The 27,778-nt window shown below is 55.9% G+C and overlaps 1 protein-coding gene across 1 annotated transcript in view; it reads right to left on the reverse strand.

The window, feature by feature from the left end:
- Positions 1–8,008: 8,008 nt before the first annotated feature.
- The window catches only part of ATP8B3 (ATPase phospholipid transporting 8B3), a 39,716-nt gene continuing 19,946 nt past the window's right edge, over positions 8,009–27,778 (reverse strand). The window contains exons 13-26 of the mRNA XM_065422325.1: positions 24,941–25,106; positions 22,738–22,929; positions 21,427–21,539; positions 20,071–20,235; positions 19,387–19,498; positions 18,928–19,003; positions 17,790–17,922; positions 16,365–16,629; positions 15,671–15,894; positions 14,327–14,410; positions 11,809–12,048; positions 9,806–9,944; positions 9,183–9,313; positions 8,009–8,275 (exon numbers count right to left, since the gene is read on the reverse strand). Coding sequence (XP_065278397.1) covers positions 8,009–8,275; positions 9,183–9,313; positions 9,806–9,944; positions 11,809–12,048; positions 14,327–14,410; positions 15,671–15,894; positions 16,365–16,629; positions 17,790–17,922; positions 18,928–19,003; positions 19,387–19,498; positions 20,071–20,235; positions 21,427–21,539; positions 22,738–22,929; positions 24,941–25,106 — 2,307 coding nt within the window. The remainder of the gene's footprint in view (positions 8,276–9,182; positions 9,314–9,805; positions 9,945–11,808; positions 12,049–14,326; positions 14,411–15,670; positions 15,895–16,364; positions 16,630–17,789; positions 17,923–18,927; positions 19,004–19,386; positions 19,499–20,070; positions 20,236–21,426; positions 21,540–22,737; positions 22,930–24,940; positions 25,107–27,778) is intronic.

Below are 27,778 nucleotides of genomic sequence, written 5' to 3' on the forward strand. Positions count from 1 at the left end.
GAGATTTTTGGAGTTTGCTGCTGTGCATATTCCAATGGGCTTGGCCTTTTCGCTGAGGCACTAGAGGGCGATTCAGAGGTTACAGGTTCAATTCCCGCCCGTGACCCTTCCAGCGGCATTGCCAATCCAAAGGGGATTTTTTATTGTGGCTGTTGGACACAGATCCTGTGGTGCTTTCTAGCTCCCAGTTTTAGTACCATCATCTGGGTTTTTGAGGGTAGAAATACACTGCGTCCCCCTAAGTCCTGGCCCGGACCCCAGTCACAGAATGACCTGGCAACTACACGACGGGATCTAGGTTTGGAAGAACTCGGAGTTTGGGGTTATTTGAATCAGGAACTTTGGATCCAAACACTCAAACTGAGCCAGATTTACTGTATCTCCTTCAACTGTTTTTAACGTCGGGGATGTCCATTGCCTCATCAGCCCCCCGCCCCAGCTGAGAAGCAGCAGACTCAGGATATGGATTGTGGATACAGGATGGGTATTTGGGGTACCATCTGACCGGGAAGCATCTCATGTTGTTTCCAGCTCAGCTCTGCAAAGCCGAGAGGTTACACGAGGTTGGTCCCTGATGGGGAGGAAGCTTTGGTTGAATTTACCCTCTCTACGACGCTGCGTGTTCCTGGTTGTCCCCCAAAGAACACGTTTTACTTCTCACACGAGGGCGTGCCCGTTTCACTGCATACAGATTCCAAAACGCTGTTAAACGCTGAGCCCAGGGCAGCCCAAGCCCTACGGTTCGTTTGCAGTTGAACAACTCCTGAGCAGCTTGCAGCGAACCAAAAGCCATAGCCTGGAAAATGCAGCTGATGTGAGTGTAGATGAAACCACGCCAGGAGAGCGTGTCGCTGTCTCCCGGCCTAGCGGCTGGTCCACACAACTAGTTAAAGAGACTGCTGCAGGTAGGGGTAGGACGTGTGTGTGTGTGGGGGGGGTCACTGCGCTGTATTCCCTGGCCAGCAGGGCTGGCTCCAGGCACCAGCAAAGGAAGCAGGTGCTTGGGGCAGCCAATGGAAAGGGGCGGCACGTCCGGGTCTTCGGCGGCGGGTCCCTCACTCCCTCTTGGAGGGAAGGACCCGCCGCCGGTAGAGCTGCTGCCGAAGTGCCGCCGATCGCGGCTTTATCTTTTTTTTTTCTTTTTTCTTCCCGCTTCGCCGCTTGGGGCAGCAAAAAAGCTGGAACCGGCCCTGCTGGCCAGCGCACACGGTGTCAATGACCTGCAGGTATCAATCAGCACTTGATTAGCCCCTCCTACCCTGGTGCAAGATGGAGGCAGGGAAGATGTTGTCACTAAAAGGGGGGTCACTGAGTTGCTTCTCCCAGGGTGCCGTTTATAGACCAAGCTAGGCTCGGGGCTCTGCTTACAGAATGAGCACAACTACTGTAAACTGACCTGAATAAAAAGTTTCCATGTTTCTAGGGTGCCGGCTAAGCAGGATTTTGAAGATAAGGGTTTTGTGTAGGTGTTTGTTTAACACCCACACACAGACACACACCCTTTCTGCTCCTTGTGCCCACTGGTAAAAATCAAACCCTCCATTTCATTTGAGTGGAACCCCAGGAATCGCAAGACAAAGAATACAGCTTCCCCCCCACTAGGGTGGATGGCGCTAGCTGGGGGAAATCACTGGCTAGGTAGAAAGCTTCCCTTGGAGGCACAGAGAGGCCAAGGGACTGTTCAAAGTCACACTGGAAGTCAGTAGCAGAGCAGGGAATTAAACCTCGGCCCCTAAGTGCAGGACTAGTGCTCTAACCACTGGACAAGCCTGTCACTCTAAGCCCCGCCTCCCCATCACCTGATTAATGATAGGATGGGCCAAAATGAAAAAAGAAAAAGAAAATCAAAGTGCCGCATACACACCGAGTGCCATGCAAAGCTGCCAGCCAGTTCGCCGGTGATGCTAGGCAGGCTGAGACATACGCCCTCTGTGGCCATGTGTAAAAACACGCTCAGCCACTTCATTCATCAGCTGTTAGAGACGGAGGTCACTGAGCTAAGGGCCTGTGCGTGCGTGTCAGAATTGTTGTTGAGCCTGGACTCGCTGCACTGCTGATCCTCACCCACGAGGGGGCAACCCTGAACCAGCTCTGGGCTCGCACTATTGATAGTGTCTCCTTTATATTTCCTGCCCCTCCAGCAGAGGGAGCCTGCCACCCCCGACACGGCCCTGTGGGGGAGACGAGCACCCACGTGGCTGGATTGCCGGGGCTCGGGAAGAGCCCAGGGAGGGGGTTTTCCAGAGCAAGAGACCCCGCCTGAGAAGGGCTAGAGAAGCCTCCTCCGCCAGCCTTTCCCGCTGACCTCATCTGTGGACTCTGGGGGGGGTCACGCCAAGGGCTGGGACACCCCCCCTTCCACCCACACCTGACACCGCTGCCCAGTTCACCTGACTCACTTGTAGCTTCAGACACGTTTCCCCTCCCCCCCCCACTACATCAAACCGATTGTCACTTGCACAACGCCCAGGAGCATCGTTTATGAAAGATTGTGATTTGGAGACGCTCCCTCATAAGGGAGGGTGTTGAGAGTGTGGGAATTTGGAGATGTGCCCTGTGGGGGATGGGACACCCCATGGCTGGGTGCAGCAGCGCCCTACCGAAGCTCTGCGGTTTGTTTCATTTCTCTCGGTCACTGGTTTATTATTGAACGAACCGCAAAGGCGTTCCAGATCGGGAGCCCCCTAGGCCCAGCCCTGAACAAACAGACTGCAAAGACCAGCCCTGCCCCAAAGAGCTTCCAATTGACGTCGAAAACGAGAGCTGGGGCCGTCAGGGAAACACTTCCCAGCCCTCGCTCTGTGCCCCACACTGACCCGGCCCCCCGTGTATTTATCCCCAGACTCCTCTGTGAGCCGGGACGAGTTATCATCCCCGTGCCACCCAGGGTGATCGGAGGCACAGACAGGCCAAGTGACTATCCGAGGTCACACCTATTGGTTGCACCCGCTTGCTGTCTCATCTCATACTTGGGTTGCCAGCTCTCTGCAGTAGGGGCCGTCTTCTCAGCGCACGCTCGTAGAACGCCTGCCCCCACAGGGCCCCGATCCTTGACTGGGCCCCTCCGCTCTGCAGTAACCCAGCTAATCAAACCGAACAGCAGACCAAGAGCCCAGGGCTGGGCGCTCAAGCCAGGCCACTGCCAACGAGAAGAACAGCCCCAGGTTTGAAGCGGGGGGGGGGGGGTCAACCCCTGGAACATGGTGGATTTGGCAGCTCTTGGGGTCTTCAGATCCAGTTTGGCTGCCTCTCTGGAAGCTGCCTTAGCCCAACCCCAGTTCCTGGCCTCCCTCCAGGGAGGGACGGGGTGCGATCGAATGGCCTGTGTCATGCAGGGGTCAGACCGGATTGAGCTAAAGGCTCCCTTCTGGCCTTACAACCGATGAACCTCTGCACAATATTAGGAATGGAGAGGAGCAGGATCCTCAGCTCCCTGGGAATCTCCTACCCACGTGTCAACCTGCCCTTTGGGGGGGGGGTCAGTGTGATGGGGGGGTCCCCATCCAGTGCAGGGTGAGTGCACCCCATCCTTTGAGCTGCCCTGTACCTCAGGGCTGCAAGGTCCAGTGCCACCACCTGGGGGTGGGTGGCAGCCAAGGTAGCGGGTCCCAGACCAGGGCCCTGACAGCAGCAAGTGAGTTCACCACTGAGTCAGCAGGGATCCAGCCACAACATGCCAACTACACTCAGGACTATGGCTAGTCCCTCCCCTGGGCTACTTCCTACCAGGACTCCTGGGTGTCTTCACAGGCTCCAGCCCATGCTGTTCTCAGTAGTCATGAATCCCCTGGGGCAACAGCAAGTATCAGGGCATCTGCCAGAGTCTCAACACCTCTGGCTTCCACAGCTGGGGGCTGTAGTTGCTTTCAGACTGGCACTTGCAACATGCTTCCTCCTACTGCAGCAATCAGCCCAGACTGAACTGGGCTGCTCCCTTTTATACTAGCACTGCACTTGGGGCATGCCCAGTAGGGACGTGGGGGCGTGGCTTCCTCAGCCCACAATGAGGAGTTAACTCTGTGCTGTCCAGTGCAGGGTGTGTGCACCCCATCACAGTCAGGCGAAGTGACTGCAGCCATGTTGCTGGAACATGAATACAGATGGGGGGTGGGGGGTGAGGGCAGATGGGTCCAGTCTGCTCAACACACCGACAAAGGGCCCAGACCCCTGAGGTGCACAGCCGCACCCTTCGCTCCCAATGGTGCTAACGGGGACCTAGCATCTAGCAACTCAGGGCCTGCTCCAGCTCCCGTTAACTGCCAGGAGTGCAGGGTCAGGCCTGTGGGAGATGCTAAATCGGATCCGACCAGAGGTCCAAGTAATTCAAGATCATGGCACAGAGGACAGCACAGAGCAAACCTAATGGACAATTATGAAATAATCATCCCCTGTGGGAAGTTTCTTCCTCACCCCACCAGTTAGAAGCTGGTTTGGGCCCTGTCGCAGGAAGGTTCATCTACTTAATCAGTGTTCTCACCTCTCCTGCTAGGCTCCTTGTCTCAGTGAGAGCCGGGGTGGGGAGTTCCAAAGGATAAACACCTGTTGGGTACCAGACTCTAGATGGGTTTTGAATCTGCTGCCTTCCAGGTCCGGGGGACACCTGCTTGGCCTGGTCTTATGAGAGAGGCTGAGCAGCAGCCCAGTTTGGAGGACTTTGCTCCTCCATCAGCCCGGAGGAGCTGATGCAGCTGCAGAAGAGTACAATGGAGTCTCAGCCGCTTGGCACCTCAGCTGGGAAATGTCAGATCAGGCCCCGATCCTGCGAAAGGATCCACCCCACATGACGTCTCAGTGACGCCCAGACAGGCCTTGAATCAGACTCCGAATAAGGAAATGTTCGAATCCTTCTGTTGGTCAGGCAGCAGCAGCTGGGCCTTTGGGTCCAGAGAAAATACCCCTGACAGCAACTTTAAAGGGTCCTGGTTCTAGCCTGCTACCAACCCCAGTAACAAGGTGTCATAAATGAAGGGGGGGGGGAATAGCTCCCTTTGCTGGACACCCAGCCAGCCAGTTAGCTATAAAATCCCTCTTGGTAGCTGTTCTCTACTTGCTTTACCTGTAAAGGGTTAAAAAGTTCCCGAGGGTAAAAAAAAGAAAGTGGGCACCTGCTCAAAAAAGCCAATGGAAAGGCTAAAAGTTTTTAAAATTGAAAACAAAACTTTCCCTTTGTCTGTGGTTGTTCCCTCTGGGCTGAAGGGACGGGGCAGCAGGAATGCTGTGAACCAGATATGAAAGTCATCAGATCACATCTAGAACTACTTTTAACAACCCAAATATGTAAGTAAATTAGGAATGTTTAGAAAGACGCGACTAGGTTTATTTCTGTTTATTTTTTAAGGCTTGTGGATTCCTCTGTGCTAACCCCAGATGCTTTTGTTTGCTTGTAACCTTTTAGCTGAACCCCCAAGAAAGCTAGTTTGGGGGCTTAATTTTTTGGAATTGCTCTTTTAAAATCTAGCAAAAGCCTAAGTTCCAGATGTATTTTCTTCCATTTTGTTTTTAATAAAATTGACCTTTTTTAAGAACAGGATTGGATTTTTGTGTCCTAAGAGGTTTGTGCATGTTGTTTGATTAGCTGGTAGCCACAGCTAATTTCCTTTGTTTTCTTTCTCAGTTCTTCCCGGGGGGCGGGGGGGAGCCGGCGGGGGTGAAAGGGCTTGAGGGGACCCACAGGAAGGAATTCCCAAGTGCTCCTTCCTGGGGGCTTTTGCATTTGGGTGGTGGCAGTGTTTACCAAGCCAAGGTCAGAGAGAAGCTGTAACCGTGGGAATTTAATACAAGCCTGGAGTGGCCGGTATTAATTTTTAGAATCCTTGCAGGCCCCCACCTTCTGCACTCGGAGTGCCAGAGTGGGGAATCAGCCTTGACATGGTGGCAGAGCGGTGGGATCATTTTGAACCAGAGGCACAGACCTCAGGATTTTAAAAGGACACATTTTTCCTTTTGGCTGCTTGAAAGTCAGGGAGTTTTTTTCTTTCTTTTCGTTTCTTTGCTGCCTGTGGGGGAACAGGCACACCAAAGGATTAGCCTGCAAAGCCAGGGAGTCTAACAAGCAGTTTCTTTTTTTCCCCCCTAGCTTCGTGGCAACGAAATAGTTAGGATAGAGTAGGGCAGCCTGTGCATGAGGTCGGGCACCGAAACCTTAGAAAAACCAGTCTTCCCAAAGCAGCACGCCACGGAGAAGCCAGACCCAGATCACGCTCAGACATCCAGCTCCATGACAGAAATGCAGGGAGGGGATGGGGGAAGGGGGACTTCCCAGGAGGGAAGGGTCATAGAATCATAGAAGATTAGGGCTGGAAGAGACCTCAGGAGGTATCTAGTCCAACCCCCTGCTCAAAGCGGGACCAACACCAACTAAATCATCCCAGCCAGGGCTTTCTCAAGCCTGACCTTAAAAACCTCTAAGGATGGAGATTCCACCACCTCCCTAGGGAACCCATTCCAGTGCTTCACCACCCTCCTCGTGAAATAGTGTTTCCTAATAGCCAACCTAGACCGCCCCCACTGCAACTTGAGACCATTGCTCCTTGTTCTGTCATCTGCCACCACTGAGAACAGCCGAGTTCCATCCTCTTTGGAACCCCCCTTCAGGTAGTTGAAGGCTGCTATCAAATCCCCCCTCACTCTTCTCTTCTGCAGACTAAACAAGCCCAGTTCCCTCAGCCTCTCCTCATAAGTCATGTGCCCCAGTCCCCTGATCGTTTTCATTGCCCTCCGCTGGATTCTCTCCAATTTGTCCACATCCCTTCTGTAGTGGGGAGCAAAACTGGACACAATACTCCAGGTGTGGCCTCACCAGTGTCGAATAGAGGGGAATGATCACTTCCCTCGATCTGCTGGCAATGCCCCTACTTATACAGCCCAAAATGCCGTTGGCCTTCTTGGCAACAAGGGCATACTGCTGACGCATATCCACTGTAATCCCCAGGTCCTTTTCTGCAGAACTGCTGCTTAGCCAGTCGGTCCCCAGCCTGTAGCGTTTCATGGGATTCTTCCATCCTAAGTGCAGGACTCTGCACTTGTCCTTGTTGAACCTCATCAGATTTCTTTTGGCCCAATCCTCCAATTTGTCTAGGTCACTCTGGACCCTACCCCTACTCTCCAGCGTATCTACCTCTCCCCCCAGATTAGTGTCATCCGCGAACTTGCTGAGGGTGCAATTCATCCTCAGACAGCCCTTCAAGAGGACCCACATGGCATTAAATAGCCAGACCCAGTACTGGGGTACTTTATTAATTTGGAACACGGAATGTACCATAACAAGCTGGGGCCAGACACACACCCACTTACTCTGCTGCACGCGCTGGCTGCCTGCACATTCACAGGTGTAGCAGATACAAGATCCGTATCCTCCTGCTCCAAAGCCACGGGCCTTGGTCTTTTAAGGTCAGTTAGAATCCCTGTTAACAGTATAGGGCCTATGACCCACAGCTGGAGCAATTCCGAGTCCATCCAGGAGAGGGCAGCTGCGCACACAAGCACTAGCTAGTTCATTACAACACAGAGGTTGTTTTAGTGAGCTCGAGAGGTGAGCTATGGGGCAGAAAGAGGCCCATCCTTCCGCTCTGCGTTCTCCTGCCAAGTCAGGAGAGTCTGAGCACAGTGTGTGAAAGATTGAGTTGGTCAGAGTATGAATGGTCCTTGCCTGATACATCAGTGTTGCTAAGGGCACTATCTTCCTGCCCAGAGACCCTTACTCCTCCCTGACACAGCAGCTGGCATGATGTAGTAACCATATCCTGAAACAGCAATGAGGGTTCCAGAGGGACTATCCACAGATAATGCACGCCTGCAAATAACACTAGTAGCCACCGGGTGTCACTGTTGCTCTGCAGAAAGGTTGGCAAAGGAGTACTTCTCTGGCAGTCAAAAAATAGAAAAAATGACCCTTAAAGGAACCGGGCAGCTAGTTCAGTGCCTGACTAGCACCCACGGTCCGCAGCCTCCAGACCCAGCTGGGAAGCAGTCTCCCAAGTCCAAAAGCAGCGTGAAACATAAAATCCCTTTAATTGTATTCCTTTAGGAAAACACTGGGGCTTGAAGCTGCGCCCTCCCTGGCGGGCAGCAGGACGCTCTGGTAGCTGTCGGCATTCACTGGGCCTCGGTTCCTGGAGTCCTTCACCCGCAGGCTGGCGCCCCTGGTAATGAGGTCGGCGTAGCCCTCCTTGTGGGAGAAGGCGTAGCTGGAGCGCCGCTGCAAGGAGCCCCTGCGGAAGTGCGCCTTCAGCTCCACGGTGCTCTCCGCCACCCGCATGTCCCTGGAGCTAATCTTCTGCAGGGGGGCCAAGGAGAGAAACGTCACCACCCCCAAAGGGAGAGAAGGCGGGCTGAGAGAGGCAGGTTGGCCCTGGGGTGAAGGCACCAGTCCGAGAGATCTGGGGTCTGCCCCAGCCTCCCTGTCTGGCCTGGGACGAGTTTCTTCAGCTCTCAGGTTCCCCTCTGTCACATGGGCAGAGCCGGTTCCCTGCTGCGCAGGCTGGCCAGCGAGCAGAGCCGGGGGAAGCAGCCTCCCACTAGCGCTGCTCAGCCTGTGGGGGGCACCGATTCAGCTGGCTTTGCTGCTAGGCCATCAGGCCTACCCCCAGCCGGGAGGGGAAAGCAGGGGGTGAGGGCAATGTATATTCCTGCTCCCCCATTCACAATGGGGGTAAACGGGTGATGCTTGGCCATTCCCACCACAATGCAATGAGAAAAGGCCAGGAGATTTCAACTCCAATGAACACACAGGATCTTGTTGCCAAGGATGAGAGGGCATCACACTGGCAATACAGAAATCCAAAGGGCCCTTTCATAGATGCCGTAGGACATGTCTAATGAGATCAGACTCCAGCCCAGCATCTGGGCTCCAATCATGGCCAGTACCTGGTACTTCGGGGGAGCCTGTGTCAATGTATCATGCCATATGTGCCAGTGGTGGGTTGGCTCATTTCTTCCTGACCACCAAGGTGATCATCTAGTGCCCTGAAGCATGAGAGTGGATTGTCCTTATCCCAGCATGCACGGCAATGGCCAACCCCTTTAATAAATCCAGCCACACCCAGTCTAGAGACATACTGACATGCCTGGCAAACAGGTCGGCATGGCAACGGACCCTTCGAGAATAGCCCAGGGCCTGGATTGCGAGGGAGGGGCCTTCAAAGACGCTGGTCTCCCACCCCATCGCCCAGAGCCACACTTACATCCTGAATGGTGCCGGCGCCTGTGATAACGCGGAGCAGGCGGATGGTGAGGGAGGGGATGGTGTTCACCACCACGCACAGCAGGACGATGGACAGGACGTACGGGTCAGTCAGGGCGTTCCGGGAGGCATCTGTCAATAGGACGCAGGCCAGGGTAAGTCGCACAGGACATGGGAAACACCCTAATGACTCTACCTATACCCAGGGCCCAGTCGGCGGGGATAGAAGGTCCAAGACCTCACCCTGAGGCAACTGCAGCGTCCAATGCATCATCCCAGCTCCCACGGCATCAGTACGCCGCTCTCCCAGCACAGCCCATGGGCCCATGCGGCGGCAGGGTTACGCAGGAATGGATCAGTCATGGATTTAGGGCTCTGCCCAAGGCCAATGGGATCATGACTCAGATCCCCCAAGCTGTACGGGGCGGGAGGGGCTCGGTATCTCCAAACACTCACGACACCCCCAGGACGTGGAGGGGTCAGCGTGGCCCCGACTTCCTGCTTCTGACACCGCTGAGCAGGGGGGCGAGAGAGGAGGGCTCAGGATAAATGGGGAGGGAGTGGGGAGAGGGAGCGACCCCAGATGCAAGCCCCTCCACCCTGGGGTCCCTGGGGGCACCTGACCTGGAAAGCGGAAGACGCTCGGGGCTTCTCTGAAGGCCGGGAAATTTTGGGTTAGGAAGGAGAAGAGGCAGAAGAAGAGCAGGCTGCCTGAGATGGTCAGGAAGGTCAGAATGGTCCAGAACTTAATGTCCATGATGATCTGTCCAGGAAGAAGCAGAACCGGCAGCCTGTTAACCCTTTAGACTCTGCAGCCAGCGCTGGGATTGAGTCCAGGAACCGGCAGCCTCCACTCCCCAGAGCTGCTCGCATAGCCTTCAACCTAGGAGAGTTCTCCCAGGCCTCTGACCCAGCAGGGGGGGACTGGCCCCAGCACTCATCTCTGGCCTAATTCTGGGCCTGTTAACTCTCCTGCTGATGGCCAGGGGAGCAGTTAGGCCACGGCTGAGCGTTGAGAAAGTCACTGTTGCCAAATGGGCCAGTCCGGTTGGTGGTAGCAGAGATTGGATCTAAAGGTCAATGCAAGGGGGCACCCAAATCCAATCAGCCCTTTGAACCATCCCCACCCCCATGCCAGTTAGACCCACATCTCAGAGGGGTTTGTCCTGGGGCGGTTACCCCTTCCTGCCACCCGGGCAGCCTCAGCACCACACTGCACTAGCTCAATCAGAGCTCCTGGAGTTGGAAATTACACCTCCAGTGCCAGTGGAGATGTTCCCTAAGAACACAGTGCTCGCCAGAGGGGCTTGTCTGTACAGGGCCCCTGACACTGCTGATGCTAGCGGAGTGCGGCCAGGGCTAGCAATGGCTGGGAAGTGTTTGTGTCACCCACTGGCAGGGGTGGAACCAACAGGGGAGATCTCCAACACTTCCCCTAATGTAACGCGGGCTCATCTCCTAGGCTGGGAGGCTCAAAGGGGTTTAAAGGGGTTTCGACAGAGCAGTTTCCCACCAGGGAACGCAGTTTCACCAAAATCAAAACGTCCCACGGTCATTTCAATGCCATTTCTGATGGGAAAAGCCTAACGGGATTGTTTCGACTTTCTCGTTTCAGTTCAATAATGCCGAAACGTCTCCCTTTGCCCCGGTCACAACGGTTCAACTTCCTCACTTCAGTTTTACTTTTCGAGTACAGGGAAACCTCAGTTCTAGTGTTACATTTAACAGTAGACGTGTCTATGGACTTGAATGCATTGAGGGTAGAAATGAGAAGGTTTCCAGCCATCAGAGGCAAGTTCTGGAACAGCCTTTTAAGAGGAGCGGGGGGGGAAACAACTGGAGCTGGCGATGTTTGTGAATGGGGTTATTTGCTGGGCTTCCTGCAATGGCATGGCCTGGAATCAATCCGCAGACGGTCCCTCCCTACATTCCTATATTTAATACACTAGCATTGAAACGAACGAGAACCAGTAACGTGGGAATGACACGTCTGTACCTTCTCGACCCCAAGCATTGGACCGTTCCTGGAACGAAACGTTTCGCTGGCCCTGACTAGAAATGTTCTCCGGGTTTTCATTCCGTGGGAAATGGTGGTGTTTTGCTCCGATCCAGAATGAACTGTTTGCCCAGAATTGCGGGTTCCCAACAGCCCTACAAAGCAGTTTCCTCACCCGGCGCCTCACAGCCGCAAAACGGCCTCTTCTTCATCGCCCACCCCGGCCCCTTCCCCAACTCGCGCCAGCCCCCCGCGACGGCTCATGCCAAGCCAAGCCAACCTCCCTTCCGACGGCAGCGCCTCCCCCCACGTGGCCATTGGCTGTTTCCAGGGAACCCTTCCAGCCACGGATGGTGAGAACAGACCAGGCCAGCTTCAACCCTTGACTCCGGTGGAACGACACCCGTTTGGTCCCCGTGTGTCAAGGCCTGGAAACTTGGGGGGCTTTTTAGGCCAACAACCTCAACAGAAGCCCATATGGTGCTGCTCAAGCTCCTACATCTTCTGAGATGCTGCTCCTAATGAGGCCCAGTTTATTCGCTTCTTCCCTGCTACCTTTGTCCTCGAGGGTGTCCCCCCCCCCCCCCCCGGCTCCTTGCTCCGAGATGGGGCAGGGGCGCCTGAGGCTCACCTCAGCAATGACAGACAGGAAGGCCGAGGTGGCCACTGTTATGGCGAAGGACTGGTAATCGCCGACGACCCTGCTGCCGACCCTGTCTTCGAAGGCCCACAGGGCAATGAAGAAGCTCCCCAAGGAGGTGACGGTGCCGTGGAGGAGGGTCACGCAGAAGACCCGGTAGTTGAAGAGCTCGTCTCTCTGGCCCACTTTGTAGAGCTCGGGGAGTTGCAGGCTCTGCTCCGCGCTCACGTCCTGCCGAGCAGCCAGAAGAAAGGGAGATGGGGGTCTCTGACACGCAGATGCCACCCACGTTAATGAGGCCACCCACCCAGCCATGTTACACGCACGCTTGATGAGCCTGGGGTGAGAAGGAGCCAACCCACATGAGCTTGGTGGAGGGGTGGAAGAGATATTAGGGAGGGGCCGGTGGGGGAGCCAGCCATCCACCCACGTGTGCTGGGCGGGGGGCATGAGATTTTGGGGTGCTGCAGCGCCAGGGACACGTCCAATCTCTGTGTGTGGCCTTCACACACAGCTAGGAGCTCAAAATGCCGAGGTCTAGATCCTAGAACACACAAGATGGAGGAGAAGCCGGCTGAGGGGCACAGGGGAGATGGAGCGCAGCCCCTGCTCACAAACGGGGTGCTGTGAGCCCTTGCTACCATTTCCTAGTGGGGAGCAGTTCAGAGGCATGGAAGTACCAGGCACAATCTGATCAAGGACACTTAAAAGGGACACGGCCAGGCCTGAAGGTAGACAGGGTCCCGCCTCAGCACGGGGGGACCGGACTCGATGACCTCTCGAGGTCCCTTCCACCCTGACCCTTCTGGGGTTCTAAGTCCCATGGAGCATCTTGGAGGAAAGAAAGATGGAGAGACCGAGCCAGAGATGCTGCAAGGGGCTGACCTCTCCTTGGAGGGTTCATAACCAGGTTGATTGTGTTCTCCTCAAAAGTGACCCACAAAGGGAAAGATCTGGGTTTGTGCCCTGCTTTGCTTCTCTAAGATTGCCAGTCAGGAGACTTGCAAGGTGCTTTTCAAAACAAGGTGGGGAGTTTCTGCCTGGCTTTTTACTTTAGGAAATTTCTGCTTTTGCTGGCGGTCTCATAGGAAGACCCAGAAATGGGGATGGGGAGTTTTCTTGGCCCTTAACTGAAGGAGCAGGAGGTGCTGCATCTTTACCATGGAGCACTTTCCTCCCAATAGCTTGTTAGGTGTTTGAGTTAAAGAAAGTATCAACCAAAAGCAAAGTGTGTTAACCCATCCAGGTGCGATTTTCAGACTCCCACTGACGTCAATGAGAGTGGATTTAGGAAGGCACTGAGGGCTTTTGGAAATCTCGCCTTCTGACCACAATTCCCTTCCCTCATCAACCGGGGTTAGTTTCCTCAGCTCTTATCCTGTCATGCCCTGCAAGATTCCCATGCAGCTGCAGAGCATCTCAGGAAAAACAGGGGAGGCAACACCTGACATCAGAATATAGGGCTGGAATAATCTTTTGTGGGCCCCGGTGCCCAGCCTGTGGCCCCTCCCTCCCTCTCTGCCTGCGCTCTGCCTGGAGGCCCCCTCCCTGCTCGGCCTTTCCCCCCGAGGTCCTGCCTGCTGCTTGCAAAGGGAGCAGGGGAGAGAGGAGTGAGGGGCGGGCAGGGCCTCAGGGGGAAGAGGCCTAGTGGGGGCGGGGCCTTGGGCAGAGCATGGGCGGGGCCTCGGGGGAAAGAGGCCAAACAGGGACGGAGTCACGGGGCGGAGCAGGGGGGTGGGGCCACGGTCTGGGTGCCGGGGCCCCTTCTGCGTGTAGGCCTGGCCCCATTGTAAACCTGGTGCTGTCAGAACGTAAAAACAAGCAGGAAAAAAAATTAGGGACAAAAAATGTCAGTCTTTGTTTGTAAGCCAGCAAAGGGCACTAAGCCAGTATCAGCCATATCCTTTGCAGGTCACCTTTAGCAGGGACTAATCCATCCGTGGTGGAAAGCTGTGTATACGTTTAAAACAAGAGTAACATTGCCACCAGTGTTTGCTATTTAAACCAGAGACAGCGAGGGTCACCCCTGCAGCTTTCTGTGAGATACACACTGGGGAACTACCGCCGATTCCCAGGAAAGGAGGGATTATGGGAGCTGGATCCCATGATTCCCCTGGTGTCCCCGGGATATCCTAGGATGCCAATCCCAGAGTGCACTGCAGCTGGGAGTTGAGCTGGGCTCTCTGGGATACACATGCAGAGGCCGTTGTGGCTGGGTAGGCAGGGCAGAGTGCTAGCAGGCATAATGTGCAAGACTGTTGGGGTATTTCATGTGATTGAACACAGTCAAGTGTGGGCAGGCTGAGGGCCAGATCCCCACCCGATGTAAACCCGTGGAGCTCCACTGAACTCTGATTTCCCACGGCTGAGCAGCCAGCTCACAATCCGCGCTACGCTGTGGCAAACACACGTATTCACACAGAATGGCTGGACTGAATCAAGGCCTCCCACCCCACAGCCCGGCTGCAGGGCTGTCCCTGGCAGCGTGCAGCGAAGTGGAAAACGCTACCTGTTCCATCAGTCCCATGGAGAGCACGGGGTAGGCGGTGTAGAACACATTGTAGAGCGCAAGGAACCAGCCCTCGTACAAAGGCTAAAGGGGGAGAGACGGGAGAAAGCAATCAGAACAAACCCAGGAGAGCAGCAGCGCATCGGTGCTTTGACCAGACAACAAGAGGGACATAAGCAGAGTCTCATGGGCCCCACAGCCAGAGGGATCTAAAAGTCTGATCCAGTGTTCATTGCAATCAGTACCAAGTCCCAGTGGACTCTGGATGAAACCCAAAGTGCCTGCGAATCTGTAGCAGAATGGAGGCTGTGCACTAGCTTCTGACACATCTACAAAAATGGAGGATTAACTATGAAATTGACGAGACAGTGCAGACAGAGGCCCCGGGGTTGTATGATCTGAGATTGGTCTGCATTTACTTTATCCTGCTCCTAAAAATGTAATTTTCAATTTGCCGCAGGATGTTGGACTCAAAGGCAGAAGTGGTTGGTAGAAGTTGTCACTGGGAAAGGCGGTGGGTTTCGCCTCTGGGAAGGCGTGAGACGTTGTTTGGCTTTGTGGGATTAGCACTTTTGCTGGATCAGGATTAAGAATGTTGGTACATAAATGGTCATCACTAGGTTTCAGAGATAACGCACCCGTTGAGATGAATGGGGCAGCTCTCCCTTCTCCGAGCTATTGTTTTAGACTCCCTGCAGGCCTCACTGCATCAACGGGCCCTTAGTTCATGTTTGGGAGGTTTTCTTCATGACCATAAGAGCTAGAAATTTAGCTCAAGGTTTTCAAAGGGACTTGTGGTTTTGGGGGCCCAACCTGAGACCCCCTCAAAGGAGCCTGATTTCCAGAGCGCGGGTGCCCAGCACTTGCTGAAAATCAGGACCCTCTGCAGCGTCCCAACCTGGGCACCCAAAGATCAGGAGTCACTTTTGCAAACTTTGGCCTGATTGTTTTCCAGTGGAAGCTGAGATTCCTAGTGGACAATTCTGTAGCAGATGGTGGATGCTACATCAAACTCCAGGGCCACGCAGGGCCCTGGGCACAACCTGGCCTGAATTTCTGTGCCCACCTGGAATGGATTCAGGGGAGCTTTCACCCCCGGGGGATTTTTCACTGCTGAGCTGTTGCCCCCGGGTACCAGAAAGGGGCACATTACCAGGACAGAGACAAAGGATATGTGTCCACCCTCTAGCAGGTGCTACTGATGCCAGCCTCAGCCATGGCATGACATCCCACCCTTCTGTGAGGAGAGGGAAAGGGCTGGCTGGGGTGGCAAAGGGTAGGAGGGGGAGAGAGGGTGCATGACACGACCGCACCCTCCGAGCACAGCCAGGGCTGCCACCTGACCTGGGCCGTGAAGCCGCTGTAGAAAGCGAACCAGATCTGCACCATCATGCCGGCGAAGGTCTTGTAGAAGAAGTAGCGGAGGAACTTGCAGATGCGCAGGTAGGACCAGCGGCCGTGCACGAGCAGCAGGCGCTGCAGGTAGCAGAACTGGGCCAGGGCGTAGTCGCTGCACTGGACAGCCTGCATCCCCTCCTGCCCGCTGATGCCAACCCCAATGTCAGCCGCTGGAGAGAAAGAGAGAGAGAGGCAGGGCTGAAGGGCCTCAGGTGTCACCGGGCAGGGGAAATCAGCCCCGGTCCCGTGGGGTTGGGTTAAATTGCTCCGACTGACCTGTGTCTGCCCTGAGACCTAGGCCCTGCAGGTGAGCTCTGGACCAATCAGCAACGAAAGGGGAACCCCAGGGCCACCATGGATTCATCCTGTGGCTGTAACCTACTGGCAAAGTGGCTGGGCCACTAGAGGAGAACAGCCTACTACTGCTACCAGCTGACAGAGTCACTCCTCTCGCTCGAGTGACAGTGGCCTGTGCTGGGGTGCAGAAGGCTACAGGGTGAAGCCCGGCTGATGATGCGTGGGAGGGGTGCTATACAGGGAGCTGGAGAGGGGAGGAGCCTGCATGGAGGAGGTGTCCGTGCTGAGCTCGCAGGGCTCCCTGAGCTCACCCAACCCCCGACCCCCCAGCTTGAGGCCTCACTCTTGATCATGTTCACGTCGTTGGCTCCGTCCCCGATGGCCAGCGTGATGGCGCTCCGGTGCCTCTTCACCAGCTGCACTACCAGGGCTTTCTGCTTGGGGGTGACCCTGCAGCAGATCACGGCCTGGCAGCTGGTGGCCAGGTCTACAAAGGCCTCCTCCACTGAGCTGTCTGCCACCAGCTGCGTCTGAGCCTTGCAGCAGGCCAGCCGCGCCCAGAAACCTTCCTTCCTCTTCACCTTTTCTCCAGTGCCCAGGACTTTCTCCTGAGGACAAAGCAGAGACACGTGAGATGGCCTCAGACCAGCGGCTCCCCAGGGGCGAGGGGTGCTAGCCCTGTGCCCGAGCCACACCCCACTTGACTGGTGGGGAAGGGGGAGGATGATTATGAGGTTCAGGCTAAGGACCGAGAGTTAGGACTCCTGGGTTCTATTCTCAGCTGCGACACCGAGTCTTTCCGCAACCTCCGGAGAGTCGCTTCCCTGCCTCGGTTTCCCCCTCTAAAACAGGGTAAGAATTGCCCACCATAAAACTGACGGGCTAGATTTTCCAAAGTGCCCCCGCGATTTAGCAGCATGAGGCCCACCGACGTACACTGGGATCTGTGCTCCTAAACCCCTTGGGCACTTTGCAAATTCTCCCCCTCATTCACCAAGCGTTTTGAGACCCTCAGACTGGAGGCACGATAGGAAGCACAACGTGTCCAATCCTCAAGCCACTGCCAGCACCTCCTTTAAATGTCCCTTCAAGACCCCCTCTCCCCTGCTGCCGAGGAGAAATCTGCCAGGGGCGCGTGGTTGGAGAGGCTGCTGGACACTTACTTTATTTATCTAGTTTTTTAAATGGCTAGTGTCTATAAACATGAGTTAGATTGGCCTCCCTCTTCCCCAGCCCCACCCCTCCGCTCTTCTTAAAGCAGGGCCAGGACCCACGTCTTCTTGTGTGTTCGGAGCATCACCAGCACAATGCGGAACCTGACTGGAACCGCTTGGTGCTACCGTCATATAAATGTTTAGTAACTATAACTACATTCGGCTTCCTTCCATTCCCCCTGCGGTGCCCGGTGGGGCCAGACCCATCTTCACTTCCAGCCCTGAACTGTTGGCTGGCGTTGCTGTGCGTTGCTAAACAGCTGCCGCTCTGCGCCCCAGAGGGGGCTGCATTTCAGTGGCAGGTGGGTGGATCCTGGGATCATTTGGGAAGGGGAGGCTTTGTAGAAATGACGCAATAACCTTGTGTTCGCCATGGGCCCCACCCCAGAATCCACGCCGGGCACTTGGGGTTGGGTTCCTGGGTTCGATCTCCCCCTGGCTTCGCTTAGGCTGTTTTTACCCCCTGCTTTGCTCTCTGCTGGACTCCAGTGAGATAACTACGGTCCATCTGGCACTGCGCAGCGAAGGGGAGGGAGCGGCAAAGCATCACCTACCAGGAAGTCCCCGGTGACGACTAAGGCCATCTTCCCCTGGCGCGAGACCCCCGCGCGCTGCTGGAACCTGCAGAGGCGTTCCCCGCTGCTGCCCAGGTTGTTGGTGCTCACCCAAGAGGCTTCCAGCATCTCACTGTGCAAGAAAGGGGCAGGGAGGGGATGGAACGTGGGCATAGGCTGCAGAACCTTCTATGCCTACGCCGGGGCTGGAGGTGAAACCCACGCTAGCTGTGACTGTACCGGGGCACCCAGGATGGCCCGAGCTGCAGAAGAGACCAGCCACCCCAGGTATTACCCGGGGACGGGATCGTCCTTGGCCGGCGAGCCCCTCCCACCACTGCAGCGACGCCTCTAAGCTTCGCACACGAGCGCCGGCGGAGCCAGCCGGGGTCTGTCTCCCCGAGCTGGGACTTCACCTTCCCCCTCCAGGGCGGACGTCGGCGTCTGAAGTGCTCCCCTGTGGGAAGGCAGGCGACGGCTGCAGTTCCTAGTGGGCACGATGCCCACGTCTCCAGAATCAGCCCCCTGGCTGGCTCGCAGCCCTGCCCCGAACAGGCCGTGCAGACTGAACTCCTAGCCCCTGGGGAAGGGGCGGTTGGGGGTCATGGGGTAGGAGCCCTGTGGCTGCTTTTCCTGCTCATGTTCTGCAGGGGAATAGTGGGCTTTAGTCTCCAGGGGGGCTACAGGTTGGGAGTCAGAAGCACTGGCAGAGCTGTGGAGTGGTGGGGAGCCAAGTGCTGGGAGAGCAGGGGCTGCAGGTCGGGAGTGAGGGGCATCGCAGAGCTGGGAGGGGGGGACCCCAGGGCTGGGCTAGCAGGGCACTGCGGGTTGGGAGTGAGGGGCATCGCAGAGCTCTGGAGTTGGCAGGGGGCCCAGTGCTGGAATAGCAGGGCCCTGTGGGGTATTGGCAGAGCTCTGGAGTTGGCAGGGAGCCCAAGGCTGGGCTAGCAGGGGGCTGCGGGTCAGGACTGAGGGGCACTGGCAGAGCTGGGCGGGTGCTGGGAGGAGCCCAGGGCTGCAATAACCAGACAGAGGCTGCAGACGCACTAGCATGGCTCTGAGTGTGGCTCGTTAGCGCTTCATCTCCCGCCTGCTGCTCTATCAGACAGGCGTTGGGAGGGGACGGGAAGCCACTCACCAGATCTCCTTCTCCTCCAGGATCTGCATGTCGTCCGAGAGCAGCCGGCAGGAGAAGCCGATGTTCACCGCTGTCTCTGCAATGCACAAGTCACCAAGCTGCTGCTACAACAGGGGTCCCCCGGCAGCAGGGGAATATCCCAGCACTGCCCCCACTCACTCCTAGCACGAGCTATGCAGCTCCCAGCATGGCTGGGCAGCTCCCACTTGCATGGCCAGCAGGAGACAGGTTCTCGTCCTGCTCTTGCTGGGTGACCTTGGGCAGGTTGCTCCCTCTGCCTCAGTTTCCCCCTCTGTAAAATGAGAGAGACCCGTGGAAAGTGCTACATGTTATTGTCCCAGAAAGAGCCCAGCAACGCAGAAGAAATTCAGGGAAGTGGGGGCCCTTGCGGGGGAGGATCCTGCCCCAGGCAAGAACAGATGGTTCTAGTCCGGCTCTGAGGTTCCACATGGATCGTACCTTGTTTATCTCCAGTCAGCACCCACACTTTAATGTTCCCCTTTTTTAGCAGCTGGATGGTCTCAGGGACCCCGTCTTGCAACTTATCCTCAATGGCCGTGGCTCCGAGGAGCTGGAGAAGGAGGAGCGTGGGAGGGTTTAATGGTCTGTGCATGCAGGATGGAGCGAGGTGGGGCAAGATGGGAAGGGGACCAGGATCCAGGGGTGGGGCTTGCTCCCTGGTCTACACCCACCCACCCACAAATGATCTCTCCATCACAATTCTGCTTGCCGCGTCCTGCAGACTCCAGCCCAGGGGGGGAGTGACCAAAAGCCATTCCCAGATGATGGCTGTTCGGTGGCCCCTACGTGAAATGAGTTGGTGGATTCTCAGCCCAGTCTCCAGTGGGGAGATGCCCACATCACAAAAAACAGCCATGACAACTGGCCTCGCTGTGGGCAGAGGGCCACGGAGACCAAGCAGCCCTCTCCCTCCTCCAGGTGGGCCGCGCAGGTCAACAGCGAGCAGGGGAGGCCTTTCTCCCTAAGCCCTATGCTGGCAAACTGTGACACCATCAAGACCCATGGAGTCACACCAGGGATAAGACTCTGCAACAGCCACGCCAAGCCAGCCCCGAATCCTGCCTCCTCCCACCCTTACCGGGCCCCCACTGAGTTCCTGGCCCTTGGAGAGCCTGATCCTACCTGGAGATCCTGCTCGATCTCCTCGTACACCTTGTCCAGCTCTTGGGCACGGTCCTGCAGCAAGACGCTGGCCTCATGGTGCTTCTTGCTCCACTCAGCGTAGTCCTCCTCCTTCACCTCCTTGCTGGCCAGGCACAAGGTCCTCAGGGTCTCCTCTGCGAAGCTCTGCAGAGGGGACGGACGGGGATACAGCAGGCAAGTCAGTTACACTGCAGCTAGGTCAGCGTTAACCTGGTGACGGCGGCCGTCACATGGCTGCCACCGCACCACCACTGCCAGTGCAGCGCAGAGACCTCTAGGAGGCTACTCAGCTACAACAGGGAGCTCCAGAGGTCCGTGGTGACCCCACCGACATCCAAACGTCGTGAGTCAGGTCCCGGAAAATCACCAGGGTGGCTCAAAAGTCATGAGATTTTTGTAACCAGTAATAACTGGGGGGTTCTCTTTCATGTGCCTTCTGGGATTGAGCCTTTGGGGCCCCGTTTTCAAGCTTTTCTCCATGAAGACTAGAAAAACATCTTTTTAAAATGAAATCTGAGCATCTCCAATGGTGGATTAGCCACTGGGCCAACAGGGCCCGTGACCAGGGGCCCTGGCCACTTGGGGGGGCCCAGAAAAATGGGCACCCCCGTGCCCCGACCCGCTCCGCCCAGCACTCCTGCCGGGAAGCGAGGTCAGCATACGGGGACTTGCCCCGCTCCACCCACTTGGTGCTCTTGCCGGGGACCGGGGGAAGCCCCTGTGCCCTGACCCTGCTCCCCAGCAGGAGTGCCAGCCGGGCGGAGCCAGGGAAGCCCCCGCGTGCCGGCCCCGCTCCCGGCAGGAGTGCCGGGTGCGGGCACGGGGCAAGTCTCCATGCCCCAACCTCATTTCCCCAGCACAAGCGTGGGGAGGGGGGACTGCAGGCAGAAGGGGTGGGGAGGGGCCCCCACTTGCTCTGGCCCAGGGCCCCCCAAAAGCTTAATCTACCTCTGAGTGCCTCAGCTAATCACATGACTCCAGGAGCTGGGAAAACACCAAATATGACAAGAGCTGCCATAAAATCCCAAGAGTTGCTGATGCTGCTGTCAGAGTTTCAGGGTAACTGCACCTGTCACCCCTGGACGTGGATGCACCGGGGGAGCCAGGATCCAGCTCTGGGGAAGCAGGAACAAACTGGCAGAGGCTGCCAGGCCTAGATCGCACTGGCAGCTTTGGGGCCCTCGTACCATGGAGGGTTGAGACTGAATCAAATCACGCGGAGCTAGGGAGACAGCTAGAGCAAGGGACCGACAGCGAGAGTGAGCTCACACCCGGGACGCAGGGGAAAAGAAGGAGCCGTAAGCCCACCCCTCCCAGGGCTGGTCCCGCACTCACATCCAGGGCCAGCTGGGTGAAAGCCCTGGTAGGCCCATCTTCACGCAGCCTCTCTAGGATCACCACGTCCGCCCCCTTCGTGTAGAGCCGGATCTTCCCCTCGGGGTCTCTCACTGCGAGGAAGGAGCCTGCTTAGCCACGGAGCGTTCTGCGTCTCCCCCAGCCCCACGGCCCCTCCCCGGCTGCCGAGGAAACTGTGGGGCAGAGGGCAACACCGTGGGGGTTGGGGATACATGGCAGCAAGCAGGTGGCATCGCCCTGAGACTGCCTTGAAGTGGCAGCTCACAGACCCCCCCGCCATTAAGGGCCAGGTTTGCATAAAGGCACCAGAGGCGCCCAGCAAAGCAAAGGGAGACTCTCAGGGCTGGTTCTTGGTGGGCTGGCCGCACCCCCCAGGGTGACCGCTGAAAAGTGCCACTCCCATTCGGGGGTCTTCGCGGGTGGGAGCGATGCTGCCCTCCAGCGGCTAGGCCTGCAGCGATCTGCAGCGACCATGAGGTTCAACAAGGACAAGTGCAAAGTCCTGCACTTAGGACAGAAGAATCCCATGCACTGCTACAGACTAGGGACCGAGTGGCTAGGCAGCAGTTCTGCAGAAAAGGACCTGGGGGTTACAGTGGACGAGAAGCTGGATATGTGTCGACAGTGTGCCCTTGTGGCCAAGAAGGCTAACGGCATTTTGGGCTGTATAAGTAGGGGCATTGCCAGCAGAACGAGGGACGTGATCATTCCCCTCTATTCAACATTGGTGAGGCCTCATCTGGAGTACTGTGTCCAGTTTTGGGCCCCACACTACAAGAAGGATGTGGAAAAATTGGAAAGAGTCCAGCGGAGGGCAACAAAAATGATCAGGAGGCTGGAGCACATGACTTATGAGGAGAGGCTGACGGAACTGGGATTGTTTAGTCTCCAGAAGAGAAGAATGAGGGGGGATTTGATAGCTGCTTTCAACTACCTGAAAGGGGGGTTCCAAAGAGGATGGATCTAGACTGTTCTCAGTGGTACCAGATGACAGAACAAGGAGCAATGGTCTCAGGTTGCAGTGGGGGAGGTTTAGGTTGGCTATTAGGAAACACTTTTTCACTAGGAGGGTGGTGAAGCACTGGAATGGGTTATCTAGGGAGGTGGTGGAATCTCCTTCCTTAGAGGTTTTTAAGGCCCGGCTTGACAAAGCCCTGGCTGGGATGATTTAGTTGGGGATTGGTCCTGCTTTGAGCAGGGGGTGGGACTAAATGACCTCCTGAGGTCCCTTCCAACCCAGATATTCTATGATTCTATGATAAGTAACTAGCCCCCGGCCGGCCGGCTCACCCAGGATGGACATCCTCTTGCGGACGCTGTTGAAGTCCAGCATGGCCAGCATGCTGTATGTCCGCTCCGTGCCCAGCTCGCTGAGGGTGATGGTGTCCTGTGTCCGGGAGAGGAAGACGTATCCGAGGTTCCTGGCTGCCGTCACCAGGGCCTCTTCGTCCGGCGAAGCCGCCTGGTAAACCAGCTGGCCTGCTAAAGGAACAGGGCGAGAGAGACAAGAGGCTTCCCATCAGGCTTGAGCAGAGTCAGCACCCAGCAGGACACCGGCTTTGCCTACAGGGCCATGGTCAATCTTCAGCCAGACCTACAGGGGCTTCAAAGCTCCATGTGAATGGCTGTCTCTGACCTGTTCATTCCCCTGGCTCCTGGATGGCACCATTTGGCTGTCCCCCTCGGGGCATCCCCTGAATCTCTGCTCAGGGTTGCAGGGATTCACGTGGCCTCGTGCCATGATGGTTCCCCAGAAGCCAGAGGATTAGCCCCCCGACGCCTTTGTTCCCCGGCTCGTTACTTTTAAATGAACACCCCGGTATGGAGCTAATCCCCTGCTTCATGTGGGCAGAAATGCAGCTCGTCACATGCCGGGCACTGTGCTGCTTCCTGGTCAAAGCTCGCTCTTCCTGCTGCTCGGAGGAGCGCCCCGCAGGCCCTTGGCCCAGGCTCTGTAAGGCTTTGGGCCACTGGAGCGGCTACATTGATGCTGGTGCACCTGTGCGACCCGCTAGTATAGACGTGACCTGGCCCAGCACCACCTCCAGCATTGATGTGACCTGTCCCAGCACCACCCCCTAGCATAGACGTGACCCGTCCCAGTGCCACCTCCTAGCGTAGACATGAACTGCTTCAGTGCCACCCCCTAGCGTAGACGTGGCCTGCCTCAGCGCCACCTCCTAGCGTAGACGTGACCTGCCCCAGCCCCACCCCGTAGCATAGACGTGACCTGTCCCCGCGCCACCTCCTAGCGTAGACGTGACCTGCCCCAGCCCCACCCCCTAGCATAGACGTGACCTGTCCCCGCGCCACCTCCTAGCGTAGACGTGACCTGCCCCAGCCCCACCCCCTAGCATAGACGTGACCTGTCCCCGCGCCACCTCCTAGCGTAGACGTGACCTGCCCCAGCCCCACCCCTAGCATAGACGTGACCCGTCCCCACGCCACCCCCAGCGTAGATGTGACCTGTCCCAGCCCCACCCCCTAGCATAGACGTGACCCGTCCCCGCGCCACCCCCAGCGTAGACGTGACCTGTCCCAGCCCCACCCCCTAGCGTAGACGTGACCTGCCCCAGCGCCACCCCCAGCGTAGACGTGACCTGTCCCAGTGCCACCTCCTAGCGTAGATGTGACCTGTCCCAGCCCCACCCCCTAGTGTAGACGTGACCTGCCCCAGCGCCACCCCCTGGTGTTAACGTGCCTTGCACCCCAAGATCAGATTAACCCATTTCACACTGCCACGCTGTGATGCCTTGGGGGGAAAGGGAACAATCTTCCAGGTTTGGGCTTTCTTGACTTTTGCTAGAAAAAGGGTTGGTTGTTTTCTTCCAAGCAGCAGGAACCTCAGTCCAGAGCAGAGCCCCGTTTTGCAAGCTGAGGCGAACCACCTGCCCTCTGAGCCTCTGGAGACACCCCCTGGCTTTGCTGAACTGTGTGTGTTTGGGATCAGTGCCCAGAAAGTATCAGCTCGAACCGACTCCAACCAGGGTGAGAATCCTCGGGGGTTTCCCCTTTCGCTAGGCTTGGCATCAATTCTGTATTGGGTTGGGGGGTGATGGGTGACTGCAGCAATCAGAGGAACATGGGCAAAGCCCACCCATCACCCTGGCAAGGGGCCGGTTCCCAGCGTCCCTCCCCCACTTTGCGGCAGCATTCCCTTCTGATCTGCTCTGGGAAATCTCTTATCCCGAAGGAGGCACTAAGCCCTCAGGTGGGGCCAGGCGCTGCTGGACCTGGGACCATGCCCCCAGTGACCCTTCCCACCCTACACAGAGCTCTGGTGCACAGGGGGAATGGGCCTAAGGTGAAGGTCCTTCAGCCAGCCAGGCTCATTTTTAAATGCACCAGCCTCCGGCTTCAGACATGGCTGCTGAAAGCAGCAAAGTCCGGGAAGATGGACAGGCCCCGTCAGAGCCTGGGGCTCTGTGAGAATTCCGCGGCGCGGCGCTCCCCAGCCAGCAGAGCGGTGGGGGGGGGGGTGTCATTTCCAGACCCAACTCACTGTCTTTCTCCTCCACCATGACGGTGTGGCAGAGGGCCAGCAGCCTCAGGAACTCCCTCGTCACCGGATCATCGTTCTGCAGGACGGTCTCCAGGAGTGCGGGGTCGTGAAACTCGGCCGTTCTGTCCACATAGGGGTTCCAGCTCACACTGGCTTTCTGCAAGAGGAGCGGGCCAAGACGTTCATAGGAGCAAGGAGCAAAATCAAAGAGCCAGGCAAACCCGGCTCAGCACCACGGGGAGCACCTTTCTCCAGAAGGAAAAATCTAAGGGCCTGTCTACACTGGGCGCTGGGGGTGGGATTCCCAGCCCGAGGAGACATACTTACGCTAGACCGGATTGCACTAAGGTGTTAAAACTGGAGCGTAGCTTCGGCAGCGCGAGCAGCGGGATGGGTTAGCCACGCTGAGCGCCAGCCTGTGGTCTCAGACGGGGATGTACTCAGGGCAAACGAGTCCGTACTCTCGTTTCAGCACCTTGGCTCGATCAGAGCTAACGCAGGGACGTCTCTTTGAGCGGGAAATCCCCCCCCATCCCCCCCCAAGTGCAGATGGACCCTAAGCTGGTTCCATCTCCCTTAGCAACCTGTCTCCTACCATCTGTTTCCCCTCTAATGGGCAAAACAAGCCAGTATCTCACCCTTTATATTAAGGACCTGTTTATAACACATTAATACACCTCTACCCCGATATAACGCTGTCCTCGGGAGCCAAAAAATCTTACTGCATTATAGGTGAAACCGCGTTATATCGAACTTGCTTTGATCTGCCGGAGTGTGCAGCCCCGCCCCCCCGGAGCACTGCTTTACCGCGTTATATCCGAATTCGTGTTATATCGGGTCGCGTTATATCGGGGTAGAGGTGTACATGATTAAGAGATGGTTTTAATAACTGGCTAATCAAGCGTTCTAGCGCCCAACCGATCAATAGTTGGCTTATAACTGTGCCTTATAACCATCTTATAATCCACACTACTCATGCTTGTTACATGGAACATGCCTATGACACCTATTAATCGTTTATTAACCCTTTATAAACCATTAATAAATGGAACCTCACTGTGAAGTGTGATGCGGGTTAGCACAACGTTGTTATTAGAAGGTATTTACAAGCCATTCTCCATTGCCTTGCACCTGGTGTCATCAGTCACCCCAGTGCAGAATGGGTGTAAAACGCTGCCGTTCTGAGCTGGTACAATTTGAGGGGCATTTGCACAGGTGTAAATGACTGTAGCAGGTGCAGGGGAATGGGGAATCAGGCCCCAAATCTGCTATGCGTTTCCTAGCCCTCTGCACCCCAGGAATACGGACCAGTCCAAAACCACCATCAGCCCACCTGATGAACCAGGTGTTTGGAGATAATTATTCCTGCACTGGCCAACATGGGGCTAGGAGCATCCTCAGAGATAACTCCTGAGATTGGCAGGCCCAGTTTTCCCTGGAAGCTGACAATGGCTCGCTGTTACTGAGTAAAACACTGGGCATGGGAACAGCTAGCACAATAAGGAGTGTACAGCTTTACTATGCGGGGGGTTCTCAGCTCTGCCACGTATAACTACTATAACTACGCATCAGATAGTTACGCACCGAAGGTTTGTTTTCACCATTTGCAGATCCTGTTGAAAAAAAATAATCAATTAATAAAGAGCCGGCACTGAATGCTTCTTAGTGGGTGCTCAGGCCGAGATGGTCAAAAGTGACGTGTGATTTTGGGGACCCAGCTGACAACACCTTGACCTGACTGTCAAAAAACAAAGTGCGCCCACCCTCTGGAAATCAGGCCCTTTTAGGCGTCTCAAGTTGGGCCCCCAAAAATCACTAGTCACTTCTGCAAATCTTTCCTTAATTCATTAGAGAACAATTTTCTCCAGCACTGGCCACCTGCCCTCCCATTTCTCCCACCTTCATCACTGCCTTGTGGGAGTCTTGATCTCTCCTGGCTTCTCACTGCCCAGCCCCTCCTTAATCTCCTTCCCGGATACCCGGCTGAAAGATCCAAAGAACGGCCAATCCCTAAGCTCGTCCACTAGCTGTAGGGTTTCAAGGTGACTTTGCAAAAGGAAAAATCTGTGGTCTTTGTCCTGTTATTCGCTTCTTTATGAAGAAGGCCTGACAGGCTTGGATTTTTTTAATTGGATTGAAAATAAGGGGTGTTTTTGTTTGGTTGGTTGAAGTTTTTTGTTTGGTTTGGGTTTTTTGCATATTTTTAGCATTAGAAATTCAGATCTCACCTGACCTACTTTCCCTGGGAAACTCTTATCAATGACCAGAGAAGTGGAAGGGTTATGACATCAGATACCAAGGAAGAGAAATTAGATTTACTTCTGATAAGAAAGTGATTTTTATTCACACTCCTTAAAGTTCCTTGGGGCTTTCCCCCTGTCTGTTTTTGTCAATGAACCTTTAACACAAATGCATGCTCCGCAGTCAGGAGAAAAGCTCTCTGTGTTAAAGATTCAATACTCCCTGCCCTGCAAGTCTCATCAATTAAGAGCTGAGCCTGAGAAAGCTCCCAAAACCATGAGAGTTTCCAACGAGTCATCCAGCAATACAAGGGGAGACAAGACCTGACAATCCTGATATTGCTAAGGGTAAAAACATGCATAAAAATAACTTTAAAAAAGAAAATTGGGGGCCTTCTTCATCATAAAAGAACAGCCCCTTTTCTTTCCCTCCTTTGCAGGTCACATTTAAGAAGAGCTCTTGAAGTAAAGCAGGGGAAGGCACATGAATGCATTCTGGAGTGTCACAGGAGACCTGCAGTGGCTGGCAGGAATTTACAAACAAGCAATTGTTTCTGTGCTGAAGTCCCCTCAGCACTCCAGCTGGGAG

The sequence above is a fragment of the Emys orbicularis genome, chromosome 24, assembly GCF_028017835.1.
Source record: "Emys orbicularis isolate rEmyOrb1 chromosome 24, rEmyOrb1.hap1, whole genome shotgun sequence".
Taxonomy (NCBI): Eukaryota; Metazoa; Chordata; order Testudines; family Emydidae; genus Emys; species Emys orbicularis.